General features: G+C 43.0%; 1 protein-coding gene across 10 annotated transcripts in view; it reads right to left on the bottom strand.

The window, feature by feature from the left end:
• Fndc3b (fibronectin type III domain containing 3B) overlaps positions 1 to 16,290 on the bottom strand; it is a 295,173-nt gene that overhangs the window by 129,474 nt on the left and 149,409 nt on the right. For 9 of the 10 annotated variants that reach the window (NM_001356953.1, NM_173182.3, XM_006535547.4 and 6 more), the window contains one exon: positions 10,512 to 10,588. In NM_001356953.1, coding sequence (NP_001343882.1) covers positions 10,512 to 10,588 — 77 coding nt within the window. Of the gene's footprint in view, positions 1 to 10,511; positions 10,591 to 15,217; positions 15,222 to 16,290 lie in introns of all 10 variants that reach the window. The other variant, XM_006535546.3, reaches the window with a different exon arrangement.

Consider the following 16,290-nt stretch of genomic DNA (forward strand, 5'->3'; position numbering starts at 1 on the left):
ATCACATATTCAACTCAACAGTGACTTCCTGACACACAGCACTGAATATGCAAAGGCAAGGGGGAAACTAGCCTGGGTGCTAGTAAGTGCTGTTACAAAACTCCACATAGGAAGACTTCACAAGTCGGAACAAAGAATGCTTCGTCCAAATTTATCCTTGACTCTGGGCTCAACAGAAGTGCCATTGACATGTATCCAGAGAAGCAAGGAACTCTGGGAAAGGGGGTTGTGCTCCCAGATGGCCACCTACTGTGAGCTGCATTATGCACCCAACCAAACCCCATCTCAAGTCTCTATGCTGAAGTGCTAAAGCCCAAGGCTTCAGAATGTATGTGCAGGTGGGCTGTGACAGTGACATGAGGTCAAGAGACCTTGTGACATGACCTAGGGAATGCACTCATTCAGAGGGCAAAAGCAGAAGCCTTGGAAGACATCCCGCCATCTTGGCCCTTGGACTTTAGCCTCCAGAACTGTACATTATGTTACACAAGCCATATAATTATGGTATTTTGGGGGAGGGCAGCCTTTTAGTAAGCTAACACGGCATCTAGAGGGGTCCTGCGGCAGGAGGATTAAATTCAAGTTACCTCAAGTCTACAAGGCTTCCCTGCTGGGAAAAACAGAATGAAGGAAAGCAAATTCATTCATCCTTAAAAGCAGCCGCCCTTTTCCTCAGGCCACAGAAGAAGGCCAGCTTGATGGGCAACACCATCCAGATCTGACCATCATGGTTTACGTACATTTCCATGAAGCACTCCAGCTAAGCATTCTCTTCCAAGAGAAAGGACACTTAAACTATGCACGTTTTCTGAGACTCATTCTAACTCGGGGGATCAAACTGGTTTTTATCCTGAACGTTCTGTGTGTGGGTGAGCTCTCTGGGTTTCCCTCAACACCTTGACATATCTGACTGGTGAGGAACTGTGTGCTCCTTACCAGTCGGGCCTCAGCTCTTCCCCATGCTGACTAGCTGTTAGTGCCCCATTCCCTGCCTGCAGAGAAGGAGCTGGAGAAGGACTAGAGAGCCAGGCAAGTGAGTCGCCTTCTAAGTACAGTGCGTGCTTGCTTGCTGTTCTACGCCACAAAGGCCAAGTTACTAGTGTGAGTGCAGTACGTTAACTAGGAGAGCCTGGGTCCTAGTTACACGAGTGCTTGAATGCATATGACCAAAATGAACCATGAAAAAGGTAAAAACATCATCATCACCATCACCACCACCACCACCATCACCACCACCACCACCACCACCATCCAGGATAGCCCAAAGACAATAGTGAAGGTTTAAAATCAATTCCCAACTCAACCTGGCTATCACTTTTCAATTCCCTGTCCACCAGAGAACTGGACTTGAGCTGAGTCAGACAAAGGAAGACTGAACAGAGTGTGGTTCACTGTGGCTCGTGAGGTTACCAAGCTGGGATTTTCACGACGATCATTACATCACTGCATCATGTACGGTTACACAGAAATCATGTAGGCTGAGACGTCAATATGAACAGACAACCCCTGAAGGTTAGGACACATGCTATGAAGAGACATTAAAGGCATCAGGACGTGGCCAATATTTATTGATGACCTGCATTTGCTATGCTTTAGTATTCTCATCCTAAAAGGAACCAGGACACCTTTAGTCCCCGTAACATAGCATGACATATCCCATTAGGAAAACCTTGTCACCAACCACCTTTACCCATGTCCATGATTTCACTAAGCCAACAATCCGGAGGCATACAGTGACAGCAAGGCCACTGTACAAAGAAGAGAGTGTTGACAGAAGCCAAGAGAGCTCACCCAAACCCAGAACTTTCAGCAATAACAATTTGATCCGAGAGTTAGAACGAGTATACACGCATACTTTGTCTTTTTCTCTTAAAGGAGAATGCATGGCTGGAATGCTCTGTGGAAATGTGAATAAACTCCTTTGTTCCCAAATACTTTCCTTCTACTCCCACTAACCTGCAAAGGTACAAGAATAAGGAGTAGCTTGAAGGGCACGAGGCAGAAAAAAACAAAACAAAACAAACAAACAAACAAAAACCCCAAAAAACAAAGCCTGCTGCATGGTAAGGCATGATCCAGGAAGTGGGCACAGCACAAATATGGATACAGCATGGCTTGCCCATAGCCAGACTGAGGTAGCAAGAAGTAGGCACAGATACCTGGGACAAAGATAATGGCAATGTCTTCTACAATGTGTGTATCAATTTATAATTTATAGAGTGCTCGGAATAGAACCTAACTCACACTAATAATCACATGACCACAGTCCAATGTTGATACATGCCTGTGATATGACAGGCACCTTTCAGAGAACTAGGGACCACCTCACAGATGAACAGTAACAGAGGTGTCCCATCTCTCTGGAGCTTCAGTGTTAAAATACAGTGATGACAAGTTCAAACAAGAGATACATCCAAATAAATAAATGGCTGGCACAGGGCTCTACCTGGGTCTGTGTTCTCCTGCTGATCCTTGATGCCAAGGTCACAGGAAAGAAAAAAAAATAGAGAGAAAATGCTGGGCAAGCAGATGGAGGGAAGGCACAGACAGAAGAAAACTGCACAAGGAGCCATTTGGGGCACACTCCTTCAGTTCTGTCATTGTTCCTCATACAAAGAAAAGTGAAATCGTCTCAAATCCACTAGTAATAGAAAATGAATATACCCACAGGTTCTTCCCTCTTCCAGGCACTCAGAATACTTACTACGGAAGTTTCTTCAGCAGACTTAAAGAACCCAAGGCTTAAAGAGCCCAATATTCTAATGAGTAGCAGCCAAGTAGGCCTGACTCTCAACTGGTCTGGGCAGAGGGCAAGCCTACACTCCCTTCTGCTCATGGCTTTCACAATGCTAAAGGTGGAAAAAGCAACATTTCTTCCATATAGACTTCAGTTATAAAAAGGGAGGCAGCCAGTGCTAATGCTCAGATATAAGCTCATTAGTGTGTGACTTTACCTAATCAGCCCATGACTTCTCCAGAGGGGCCTCTCCTGATTGCTGGACAACTGCAGAGAATAATCAAATCATGTTGTAACGAAGTGTATTACATTTCCTTATTTGTGCGTATTTGTGTGCATGCATGCATGTGTGCATGCATTGTGTGCATGCACGTGAGCCCATGTACCACAGTGTATATGTGGATACTAGAGGACAACTTAGCAGACGTTACAGTCTCCTTCCATCAGCCCAGGCTGTCAGGCTTGGTGGAAAACATGTTACCCACCAGCCACCTTTGCTGGATCACAAATCAAATTTAAATGCATTTATCAATCTATTTTTTTCCCTTTCTCCATGCCAAGGGGTATATAATTTCAATGAGTACTGATTTAATAGCTAATGCCGTCAAAGGATGGCTAGAGGTATGAAATAAGAAGCTATTCTTCTTGACCAATTTCTTTATTACATCAGTCAACTTGGAGAAAGAAGACTGTTTTCCCAAATGGCAAACACCTACTTGGACTGTCAACTCTCTCCATATGCTTTTCAGATCTTTGGGTCAATATGAAGTATTCCTACACCACTTGAACAAGCCATTATAAATTAGTTTGAAATGTGGAAACTAAGGCTCAGGGCATCTGCTTAAGACATCTTCACTCATAAATGATCTGGAAAGCTAATGATGGAGGGGAAGGAACCACGGACCACAGCCAACGTACAATGAAAAGACCACTGAGCAAGGTGGTCCCTGCCAGACACTCCAGATTTCCAGAGCAGTCTTTTTCATCCTGATGCCTATACTAAATGCCACAATTTCTACCACATCAAGTAGGCATTTACGTACTCAGCAAAGAAAGTGGACAAGTTACATGAGAAGTGATCACAAATCTGATGTAGGCCTCCACTGAAGCCCCATTATTTCCAAGTGATCCTGCCTGACCCAATTTCTACCCTCTCCATCAACGACTCTCAACCTTTCTAATACAGCGACACATGGTGACTCCCAACCATAAAGTTATTCTCATTGCATAATTTTGATAGTGTTGTGAATCATAATGTAAATATCTGTGTTTTCCAATGGTCTCAGGAGACCCCTGGGAAAGGATCATTCAATACACCCCACAAAAAAGGGGGGTGCAACCGATGGGTTGAGACCCACTGCCCTGGATGTTTTAGGTTATAGAGGTGGAAGCGGTGACTGCAGACGGGGTGAGTTCCCTCTAAAATGTCCTCTCCTGATTACCAGCTTGTAGGTATTCAGAGCCGCCATGGAAACAAGGCACTGGCAAGTCTGTGGGGCACTTTCTATATCCCATTACCTCAGGTAGGAAGACCCACCCTCAGTGTGGCTGGACTCCCAGGCTGCACAGGAGAGCTGGCAGCAGCATCTGCCTCTTCCTTCTTTCTGACTGTGGTTGCGATGTGACAGCGACTCCACTCTCCTGCCTTCCTGCCTCCCCTGCGATGTGACAGCTACTCCACTCTCCTGCCTTCTTGCTTCCCCTGCTATGGCAGACTGTTGCTTTTGTCAAAGACTTTGTCAGAACAAGAAGGAAAATAACGGACACATTTGTTTTCTAAAAGTTGAGTGCTTTTTCTCAAGTTGAGAAGGTCAGGTAAAATTTTTTTCTCAAATCTTTCTCAACTCCATAGTCAACCAAAATTAAAGCAACACACACACACACACACACACACAATATCAAGTACAATGACCAGATCCCAGCTGCTCAGTCCAAGTACTTGTGTCCCTGGGGCAGACTTCCTCACCTAAGGACAGCCCTTTGACCACTGCCTCTCGCTGCCCATAGGTCTACCCTTCTCTAAGACAATCTTCACATGACTGGCACAAGCATCTTATGCAAGTATTTCCTGGATGTATCAGTTTGTCTTTTGAAGGCTTTTGCTCCTCAATATCAACACTCTTTACTGCTATAGTTCAAGATGTGTGACATAGGCTGGAGAGATGGCTCAGCAGTTAAGAACACTGACTGCTCTTCCAAAGGTCCCGAGTTCAAATCCCAGCAACCACATGGTGGCTCACAACTATGTGCAATGAGATCTGCTGCCCTCTTCTGGTTTGTTTGAAGACTGCTAGGGTACTTAGATATAATAATAAATTAATCTTTAAAAAAAACAAAACATGTGCAACACATCTTTAATCATCTACTTTGCCTTGTTCTTTATGTTTCTTATCCCAACAGGCCATCCACAGACCACCATTCACACACAAGTATCAGGCACACTGTACACCAACACTTGCTCAGCAGTGCAGGCAGGTCTCCAGCAAGACAGGCTCTGTCACTGACTTCCAGACTATGGGCAAAGAAAAAGAATCTGGTCTGTCAGAATGGAGAAAATTACAGCCATAACTATACAAACGGGTGCGTTATCCCAGAAACTCCCACCAAAAGCACCAAGAGGTGAAACATTTCCCCAGCTACAGTTATGATTTGCCTTTTTGTTAGCTGCAGTCAATTTATCCCACCTCCCTTCTCTCCTGTGACAGCTTTGTTCAATATGATTTACACAGCAGAAAGTCCATCCTTTGAAAATGTCTGACAGTAGATTTTGCCACAGTCATAGGCTTGACTGCCATCACCACTATGTACTTTCTGATTATCCAAACACACACTGCCACCACCCATGAGGCAAGCAGTTAGTCACTCCTCATGACTCCACCCCCAGCCCCTGGCAATCACTAGGTGTCTGTGGGTTCGCTAACTATAGATGTTTCACATAAACAAGATGACACACTATGCAGCTCTTGTGCCGAGCTTATTTCCAATGAGGACACGATTTTCAATATTTAGCTGGGTGTTTTAATAGAATACTGGTTCATTCTCATGGCTGAGTGGATCTATCAAATTATGGTCACCTATCCATTCACAAGCCATCAGACATGTGGGTTGTTCCCACCTTGAAGTCATTGTGATTGATTGTTATGGACACTTGTGTACATGTGTTTGTACAATCTCTTTCTGCCTACACATCTAAGGATGCTGCTGCTGCTGCTAGGTCATATGGGAGGTACCCCTGTTTGACCACTTGAGACCACTGTCCAGAGTGGGCGGCTTCTCTGACACTACCTTATATAGTATATGATCCCCCCCGCCCCCCATGTTTCATCATCCTTAGTAATTCTTACGTTATCTCTTTTGTCCTGAGGTGTAGCCACCTCAGAGTGTGCAATACATGCCGAATACCTTTTCTAGTCTTTGCTGGCTATGTGTATCTCCACAATGGAGAATGTCTAATGCCTTAGTGTTTTTGTTTGGTTTCATTCATTGGTTGTTTTGCAGTGCTGGATAGGAATTGAGGGCCTTAGCTGTGTACAGCAAATACTCTGCAGACTCTCCAGCATTTGGATAACTCTGACAATGTCTTGCCATGTAGCCTAGGCAGGCCTTGATTTCTCATACATTGGCTTGATTATACATAACACTGGCTCTTACTTTTAGCCGTCTTTGAACTGTCTTGGATATCTTCTGTCTGGAACACATACAAGTTCCATTTGTGAACAGATAGAATTGTCTTTGCTCATTTCACTGTTCAGGCTGTTGTAGCTAAGAATCCGTCTTACACAGTAAGTTCAGGAAAGTCTACTCCCAAAATCTTACAATTTTAGTCTTCACTTTTGCTCCCAATCCATTCTGAGTATATGTTTGTGTAAGATGTGAGGTGAAGGTTCAATGTCATTAATTTTAAAGGTGTGAAGATCTAGTTATCCCAGCTCCAATGGCATCATGACTTTTTCCCTTGGCTGGATTATCTTAGGGTTCCCTTCTTTCTTACATACACACACACACACACACACACACACACACACACACATATATATATATATATACATACATACATATATGTATATGTATATATATATGTATATGTATATATATACACACATATATACATATATATACTTATACTGTTTCAATCTTTGCAAATATAGACCATTCTGATCTTGCTGTTTTCCAAGTATCATATATTCTATTCCTCTACCTGAACCTCTCTCATGTCGTGATATATCACCTAACAGATGAGATGTGTTCCACCATATGCACACCACTGAAGGTACTTACAGAGACTGAGGCAACTACAAAACCACTGCTGTATCCACTCTATAGGACTATCATCATACATGAAGTCTGTCACCGACTAAAACATTATGTGATGTGCATCTTACTAAGCTTCCTCCCCCGTCCCAAATTCTGTTTATACATTCATTAAAAAACCTCTTCTATGCCAGCCAATATCCTATGTGTTAATATAAAAAAAACACATGAGGTAATGATAGCACTTGGGGACATATGAAATGTATTACATTCTATGACAGAGACAGGACAAAGGTCTCTTTTGTATTGAAAGAACAGAATGGCTATTCTGGTTGGCAGTTCTTAAAGGATTACCTCCACCAGGAGGGCCACTGGGCCAGAAAGAGCGGCTGAACTGCTGGACAAACAAGAGCTCTGAGCATTTCAGTCCGCAAAACAATGAGCACAAATACACACCATTAAGAAAAGTTATTATCTAGAAACTAATGTTTACCATGCTGAAATGTGGTTGACAGAGCACCACTCGAAGGTAAGCAAGACTGAGGGACAGTGGCCTCGAGACCTGAGTGATATGCCCACGTGTGCTTCAGCACTGGACATGAAAACAGAACCGACCAGTTACAAGCATTCCTGACAAAACCAATCCTGCTGAAGTGGGATTTCTCTTGGTTTTAAATGTTATGTTTCTTTCTGTGCTGGCCAGTCTTATGCCACCTTGACACGCGAACTAGAGTTATCTGCAAGGAGGAAACCTCAGTTAAGGAAATGCTGCCTCCATAAGACCTAGTTGTAGGGCATTTGCTTAATTAGTGACCATGGGTGAGGGCCCGACCCACGGTGGTGTTATCCTTGGGTTGGTGGTCCTGGGTTCTATAAGAAAGCAGGCTGAGCAAGCCATGAGGAGCAAGCCAGTAAGCAGCACCCCTCCATGGCCTCTGCATCAGCTCCTGCCTCTGGGATCCAGTTCAGCTTGAGTTCGTGTCCTGACTTCTTTCAGTGATCAACACTGACCTGAAAGTATAACTCAGCTAGACCCTTTCCTCCCCAGCTTGTTTTGGGTCATGGTGTTTTACTACAGCAATCGAATCCTGACTAGGTACTTTCTTCCCACAACTTTATGACAACTACGTTTGTTGCTCCTTAGATGTCTTAGTTATGACAAGTTTCCCCAGATGTTTTTTCACTGGGCTCCACCCTTGTTCCCTTGAAGTGTGTACTTTACCCAGCCCAAGAAGACACACATGCATTCTACTGCCTAAGTTCAATGTTTTTTATATTAACAACTTGTTTTTCTCAGACACTTCACCGTGATATTTTGTTAATGATACAACCTATTGCTGAAGGTTAGTAAGTGCTCAGGCTGTCCTGTGCCCTAAAGCCACCTGGAACAGAGCTTCAAGCTGAGGAAATGCTCAATGTCAAAGGTCCTGCCTTTGCTGGTTTAACCTCTCAGCCCTCCAGTTGTCTACCAAACACGGCTAGTCACAAGCTCCTCAGGCCGCTTGCTCCTCTTCCTTTTCCATGCTACAGCCCAAGCACATCTTCATTTGTACTGTGTGCCTCCAGATCTTCTAGCACTTTCTAGCACGACTGTCAGCTGGGAAGGACTGACAGTGCTTCCTTCAATCGTGAGTTTACAGAACCCCTTAACATCTCTACTTTAATTTTAATGAAAGTTTTTCAGAACCAGAAATATTGTAAGGGAGAAAATTCCTTTTTTTTTTCTTCCTTCCCAGGATTCACAATAAATGCTCTGCATTTATGTAACAACAGGGAACCCACCAGCAAGAGAAGGTACACATTTAAGCACAGCTTCTCCCCCATTAGAGTGTCCAACTTTAACTACTATTCCTTAATGGCCCTCAGCATAAAGCACGGTGTTATTTTTGCCGTCATAATGGTGAGAACCATACTGTGTTCAATGGAATGAAACACTTTCTCATACTAGATGAGTGGGGACAGAATAGAAACCTGACATTCCTTGTTCCTCTCCATTAACTGACTAATGACATGAGTGCCATCCAGGACCCCACCTCCCACCCCCCCTTCTCACACCCGTTTTGGCCTCTAGTGATTCTTGTACAAAGACTTGTGTAAAACAAGTCACTTATTTACAACAGCTGGAAAACTGGCCAAAAATCTGGCAACTCAAAAAAACGTTAAGTTGGCTCCCATGAAAATAAGAGTGGAAAAAAGATGAAATTATAGTGTTTGTGGTATGCTTTGCATGGTGAAGAAATAGCTCTGTTTTTCACATCAAAGGAAAATAAATCTTCGTTGGTTCTTGCCTGAGCTTCAACTATTTTCCTAAGTAGGTGTCAATTTTTTTTCTAAAAACAAACAAACAAACAAACAAAACCAAACAGCCCATACCAACTCCCCCCCAAGTATTAATAATGGAAAATTACTGATTTTTAAGTATTTTTAATGTATACCTAGAGGTGCCAAGAAAAAAATTTAAATGAGGGGGGTTATGTAGGATTGTACCTCAGTAGGACCCAAAAAATAGTAACAGTGATTCTCATCTCTGAGTAAAGTTGTGGCTATTTTCCTTTCTGAAGTTTTCTCCCTATTTTCCCAGTGTATATATGATGTTCTTACAGTTGGAGGACACCCAGCAGGTGAGGGAAGAAGAAAGCTGTTTAACTAGTGAGAATCGCTGGGTTAGTAGGACCAGCTGAGCCCTGGGCTCAAAGGATCCCATCCACTAGATCTCAGGAAAGTCTATCCTAACATTTTCTCCTTTAAAGCCTTTTTCTTGAGCTAGGTATGGAAATGGATGAGTATAACCCAGCATTCAAGAGTTGGAGGCAAGAAGGCCAGGAAGGGAAGATGGGGCATCCAAGGCCATCCTGGTTAAAAAGTGAGTGCAATTCAACCTTGGCTACAGGGTATGTTCAGTGCCAGCCTGAGATGCGTGGGATATAGGACAGGTGGGAGGAGAATTCTGCAGCAGATGGTTCCATGAAGGAATTTCACACAGACAATAGGGAGGCAGCCTATCGGCCCTTCTGTCTTCCTCTCTCTAACTCTGGCACTTCAGGTTGTAAGGCCTGGCAAGTGCCAAGCAGTACCATAAAAAGGAATTTCAGTTAACAAAATGCCTCCATCACATGGCCTACATCATATGGAGGGTCAAGTTCCAATTCCTGACTGATGGAGGAGGCCCAGCTCATGGTGGGAGGTACCATGCCCTATGCAGGCAGGCCTGGGATAAATAAGAAGGGTAGCTGCTCTGTAAGAGGAGAGCAAGCCAGTAACTAGCAGGCTTTCCTGGTTCTGCTCCAGTCCCTTCCTCGAGGTCCTGCTATGGCTTCAATCCATGATGGTCTACAGCTTTTAGGCTCCCAAAGATGTTTTGCTTGGTGTTTTTATTCAAGCTAACAGAAAGCAAACAAGGATACAATTCTAGTGTTAGTATAACTAAGTTAACTCATAAAGGATGTTTGTTAAGACTTGACATATATTTTGCTCAAACAATAACAGTGTACTAGTGAGTGGAGATGCCAGTCAAATGCCATACCTGTGAGATATAACCTGGAGGCACATGGATAGGAGGAATGGACCCATTGGGTGACATCATGGGAACTTCAGCAGGTCCTGAAAGATATAAGAGCAAAATATCAATAGACAGGACACACACACATATTATTCAATGTACTTACTAGTTTTAACTATGCTTAGTTTCTCTTCAATAATTGCCACGACAGCCTGAAACCATGGCTGGCGTAATTTCCTGGCTATGCAACGCAAGGAAACAAACAAAACATACACAAAAGCAGCAACAACAAGGCTATAATCATCTCTATTAATACTTAACAACTCCCTAAGGCCACGAATTCCATGAACCAAGCTATTCTTCTAAAGCCAACCTGATAGAATGGAACAAAAGCTTTTTTTCCCCTTCCTGACCGTAAAACATGTGTTAGAAAAGCTCAAATCTCTTCCTAACAAATTACATTTCTACTTTTTATTTTTAAAATGTATTATGATTAATATAGATAAACAAATTTTGAAGTAAACATTCTTGAGGTTCAAAAAGTCTTCAGAGGCTTTGGATTTAGGGTTTATGTGATTTTTATTTTCAATAACTCATTATAAACTACCATTAATGTGAAAGGTACAAAATCTTTTAAATGCCCCAAAACAGCTGGACTCAGTTATGCAGTCCTGTAATCCCAGTAAGCTGAGCAGCTAAGACTGGAAAATCACAAGTTCAAGCCTGCTGGGGCATCTTTACAAAACCCTACTTCAAAATGAAAAGTTGGGGTGCTTTTAAAATTCTTGAGTATAGCTCAGTGGTGAAATACTTGTTTGATACATGGAAGATCCTAGATTTAATCCCCAATATCAGAAATAAACAATAACAAAGTCCACCAGCTGCTTGGTTTGTCTCTCATTAAGCAGAGAGAAAAACAGATCAGCTTCTAAAATCAAGCAACATTATGAGTATTCATGCTAAGTTGATTTCTACTTTTCAAAGAAAACATCACACTAACAGGAGTTAATTTAATGAATGGTTCCTTGTTGTAGCTGTCTGCTCCTGTCCCTTTTGGAGACAAGGTCTTGTGTAGCCCAGGCTAGTCTAGAACTCCCACCATGGCCAGTTTTATGTAATAATGGGGATCCTACAAGGGTGCTGTGCATGCTATTTAAGCATTCTATCAATGAATGCTAACCATATGATTAAGGCAAGTTAATGAGTGGCAAGGTTAACAGTTACCTAAGATGTAGTTTGGGTTAATATTTCATCACAAACTAATTGTCATACACCAAAAAGAGGTTGACATTCTTCCAAGGATTCTACAGTCCAACAATTTCCCTACAAGTGAAGTAAGAAGAACTTACTTTCCCTGGCTAGCTCTCATGTGGAGTTAGCAACCCACCCCCAAATGTCAACCCAAAGGGATGGCTTTCACTGAGGTCAGCTTCCAGGCCCCAGACACTGTGTGGTTTGTTTGCTTTCTCCTGTTGGGAATTGTGCTGCCAGCAGTGAACACTGCCCTGCGGGAACAAAACCCAGATTCTGTCTCCTAGTCACTGCATTTACAGGTAAGCACAATGCAGCTTTCACACCAAGGTGTTGTGACCATGACAGGAGAGGATACAGTAGGGTGGAAAGGACTGGCATGAGCAGGGAAAGAGCAGAGGGCAGGAAGGGTGCAGTATATAAAGGAAGGTTCCAGATGAGAGCTCATTGCAAGTTGAAGGATAACATATCTCGTCACTGAACTCTTTGAGCATCTCTACACTCACAAACCCAGGCGTCTCATGTGCCTGTAAGCAAAAGCAAACAGAGTGTGACATGCATCAACGCTCAGTGGTGGAGCACAACAGGGCTTTGCATTTTTAAGATCCTGAGTTTGATTTTTACCATGTTCCTCTTACCAAAGCAATGGATGGTTACATGGCGCCAATTTATTTTTAAGTAGAATTGAAACTATATGCCAACCAATAAAGTGTTGGTTTCCAAGTTCATGTTCCACATCACCTTCAGCATCTTTAGTACAGCCACCAAAACATACAGACATTTCCTTTATATCTTTATTTGAATTGATTCACTTAAGAAGAATTGTACTAGCTTTGAAATCCAAAAATCAATGCACTTGGCTTAACAGAACAGGAGCTGGGAGCGTGTTCTCCCCCTGGTCTCGAACCTCAGTGTGCCCTTGAACAACGACCTCATTTAGCCTCTCTGAGCCTCACTTCTCAACAGTTGTAAGTGGAAATAAAAATACCTACCGTAAACATTGAGTTCACTAACACCTGCAAGAGTTGCGTGTGCCTAATGAGCACACATCTCGCCATTATTTACAAATGTTTTTGATAATTTAATATTTTATTTTTATTTTATGTGTATAGATGTTTTGCCTCAGAAATAATATGATGTCTGTGTATCATGTGTACACAAGGAGGGCAGAAGAGAATCCAATCTATGACTGATGTTACAGGTGGTTGTTAGCTATCATGTAGATAATTGGACTTGAACCCAGGTCCTCTGGAAGAGCAGCCAGTGCTCTTAACCACTGAGCCACCTCTCCAGCCCCAGTGCTCTCCTTGACTGCAATTTGTTGCATTCTCTCTTTTGTTATAATTACGCTGTATGGGATAAGTTTTTAAAATATCATGTGCTCTTATAATGTATAAGGCCAACTAGTGTATACAACATATACTATTTACTTACTGGGCAACTTTTCCTTAACACACAAAATATCAAGTATTTCATAGTACAGGGCGTCTATAAAATTTGGCTTTTTAAATTACCAAACTGTATATCGAGCAAATAGTCTCTTAATCCCAAGTATTGTCCTAAAAACTGTTAAAGCCATTTGTGTAAAATGTTTTAGGGAGTGTAGGGCAAGCAAGTGACTTCCAGCTAGAAGCGTTTTCTTCCTGGCCTTGCTTTCAGGACTTGTTAAATGACTTGAGCATGCTTGGCCCCTTCCTCCTCACGCCATAATCAAAGCCATCTCAGGTACACTCTAATGGCTTCTGAAAGTCAACTGTGCTGTGGAACCTCAAGGTTGCTCCAGAGCAAGCCACAGCCTTCCTTCCTCAGCAAGTCCCACAGTGAATGGGTTTGTCATCTCTGCCTGATCTGTGGTTGAGAATGCTCTTCTTGCCGTCATCCTTCCCTAAGCAGCTAAGGTTTCCCTTTTCCATCATCTAAAGATGCAGCTGTCTCTACTATTCTAATACATTCTCTCCAAAGGCTTTACAGCTTGTAGAACTGGAACCATAATGTTTATTGAGCCAAAACATTGAGTTAAAACAAAAAGGATACTGGGGGAGGGAGCTGCTCAATCCACCAATATTGCCTAAATTCAGAGGGGAGAAATGTCTCTCAAACAAATAGATTTGTTCCTTGCCTACACTGGGAAATCATTAACCTACGAGACCTCTCAAACATTTTGAAACGATATTGTAAACTGTCCAAAGTCTTGCTTAAATACACTGGTTATACACGGGTGGGTCTATGCAGACATGTAGAGGTATACACATAAATTAAGAGAGAAGCTTACATGATACAGTGAGGCTTTTAAAGTCTATTTGTAAGAACTACGATGTCTGGCTAGAGAGAGAACCACTATGTAGTCAGATGAAAGCTGCCACATGTACAGCTTGTAGAACAAGAACGAGGATGTTTATTGAGTCAAGTCGCTACATTAAAAACAAAACCTTTGGGGAATCTGAAAGATTTCAGGGTTAGGCTGTGACTTCAATATCAAGAACTCCATGTTCTCACTGAATATCATGAGCTCTGAGATTGGTTTCTAACCACTATAGCATCTAACTGCACCAAAGGACTACATTATCTGGGAGTGTCAATGTCAGCTATCATTTGCTAATCAAGTTGCATTTACTGGTAGCAAACCTTGATCCAGAAAAGTAGAGAACGGCTTAACTATCCAATGGTATCAGAGACTGAGGAAGACCCCATCTCCACTATTCCTTTAGGAGCCAGACTATCACAGAGAGCTCCTGAGCTCCCCTCCAAGGCTGAAGGCCAGTGTGGAATAGGCCCCCAATCCTTAGAACAACTGACTTAGAGCAAGTGATGGAGGTAGCATTCAGGCTGTAAAACTCAGCATGTAGACAGCACCACCTGCTGAGCCAAAAATAAGGTCCTGGTCCACCAAAGTTCACAGTGCTGGGAAAGTCTCTAACCTGGCTTTCTGGCTTCTGTAGTTCTACTTCTGACTAGCTGTTCTTGTTAACTGAAGAATGTCAACCCAAGACATGAATTTTTGTGCTTTAAAAGCTCACCGTGAGAATGGCTCAAAGACCTAGTATGGGCCAGCCAGCTAATAAGGACTTTCTTTTGGCTTAACCCCAGGTCTGCTCAGTCTTCCCAGGTGAATGTCTTACAACACAGTCTGCCTTACCCACTGCTTCTTTCTTATGACTAGGCATCTCCAGCTCACGGGAGACTAGATGCTGCTGCTGGACACTATGCTCGGAAACCTCAGCTCTAATGGAGTAAACACAGCTTCGCTGTCTGGAGGGCAGTGTCCTACTGACACCAAGAAGCCTGAAAGTGAATGAATGGTAGGCCGTTCAAACTGGCCTCGTGTAAAAACAATTAGAAATAAATTACTTGTATCGTATAAGATTTGGCCATTTTAAGTTGAGTACACCAGTAAGCAGCAGCCCTCCATGGCCTCTGCATCACCTCCTGCCTCTAGGTTTCTGTCCTGCTTGAGTTCCTGTCCTGGCTTCCTTCAATGATGGACTGGCTCAAAAGAAAACAATCTAAGGATGCCAATGAGGCAAAAAGAATAAACTTCGGCTTCTATGTGAGATCATATATAATCATTAACTCAAAACTAGGCATGGACCTAAATATATTCATTGAACATTAGACTACCTACATTCATGGAAGAAAGTAGACTTCGTCTTTGTGACACTCTCATTCGTTAAGAGTCAGACATGACACCACAAGTAAAAAGAATAGAAGAAAACCTGTACTCTGTCAAAATTAAAACCTTTGTGCATTAAAGGCATTACTAAGAAAATAAAACTATAGGATGAACAACGTGCAGATCCCATCTGATAAGAGACTTCTATCTAAAAACGAAGAATGCTTATACTTCAAGAAAAAGAAAAAAAAACCACCTAATTTAAAGATAGGTAATCTGTTGTGATCATAAAAAGAGAAAGAGCTATAAGAATATGTTCTGGCAGGGTGTGGGGGAAGGGGGTGCCTCAGTGGGCCCATGCCAAGGCATCCCTTCCCCCTGAGGGACCAGACACACACACCAGTATAGTATAGAATAGAGCTTATTTAGGGCATGGGGAGGGGAGTTAAGAGAGTAGCAGAGGCAGAGAAAGGCAGAGAGGAGAGAGCAGAGAAATAGAGGCTGGTCATGACCATGTTGGGGGGCGGGTAAGGGAACAGGGCAAGAGGGGAAGCAAGGGGCAAGAGGCAAGGGAGGAGTAAGAGAGAGAGGAGGGGGGCAAGCAGCCACTTTTATAGTGCCAGGCCTGCCTGACCCTTGCCAGGTAACTGTGGGGGTAGAGTCCAGACAGAATACCAACCGAATTGAATGGACATTTCTCAGATCAAGAGAGTTATGAGCAGCCCTGAAAACAATCAGGAGGGGACCCTAATCAAACCATAGTGGAGTGTGGCCCAGCAGCTATACGGCCTAGGTATTTGTAAAGGTATTTGGAGTCAGAGTGTTATTCTGGGAGCATGAGGATGGGAGACAGAAGGAGACGGAACTTTTACAGAGTCACGTCAGATGCTAGGCACTCAGCATATCGCTTCGGTTCCAGCAAAACGAGGAAGGCAAACCGCT

This window comes from Mus musculus, chromosome 3, assembly GCF_000001635.26.
Source record: "Mus musculus strain C57BL/6J chromosome 3, GRCm38.p6 C57BL/6J".
Classification (NCBI taxonomy): domain Eukaryota; kingdom Metazoa; phylum Chordata; class Mammalia; order Rodentia; family Muridae; genus Mus; species Mus musculus.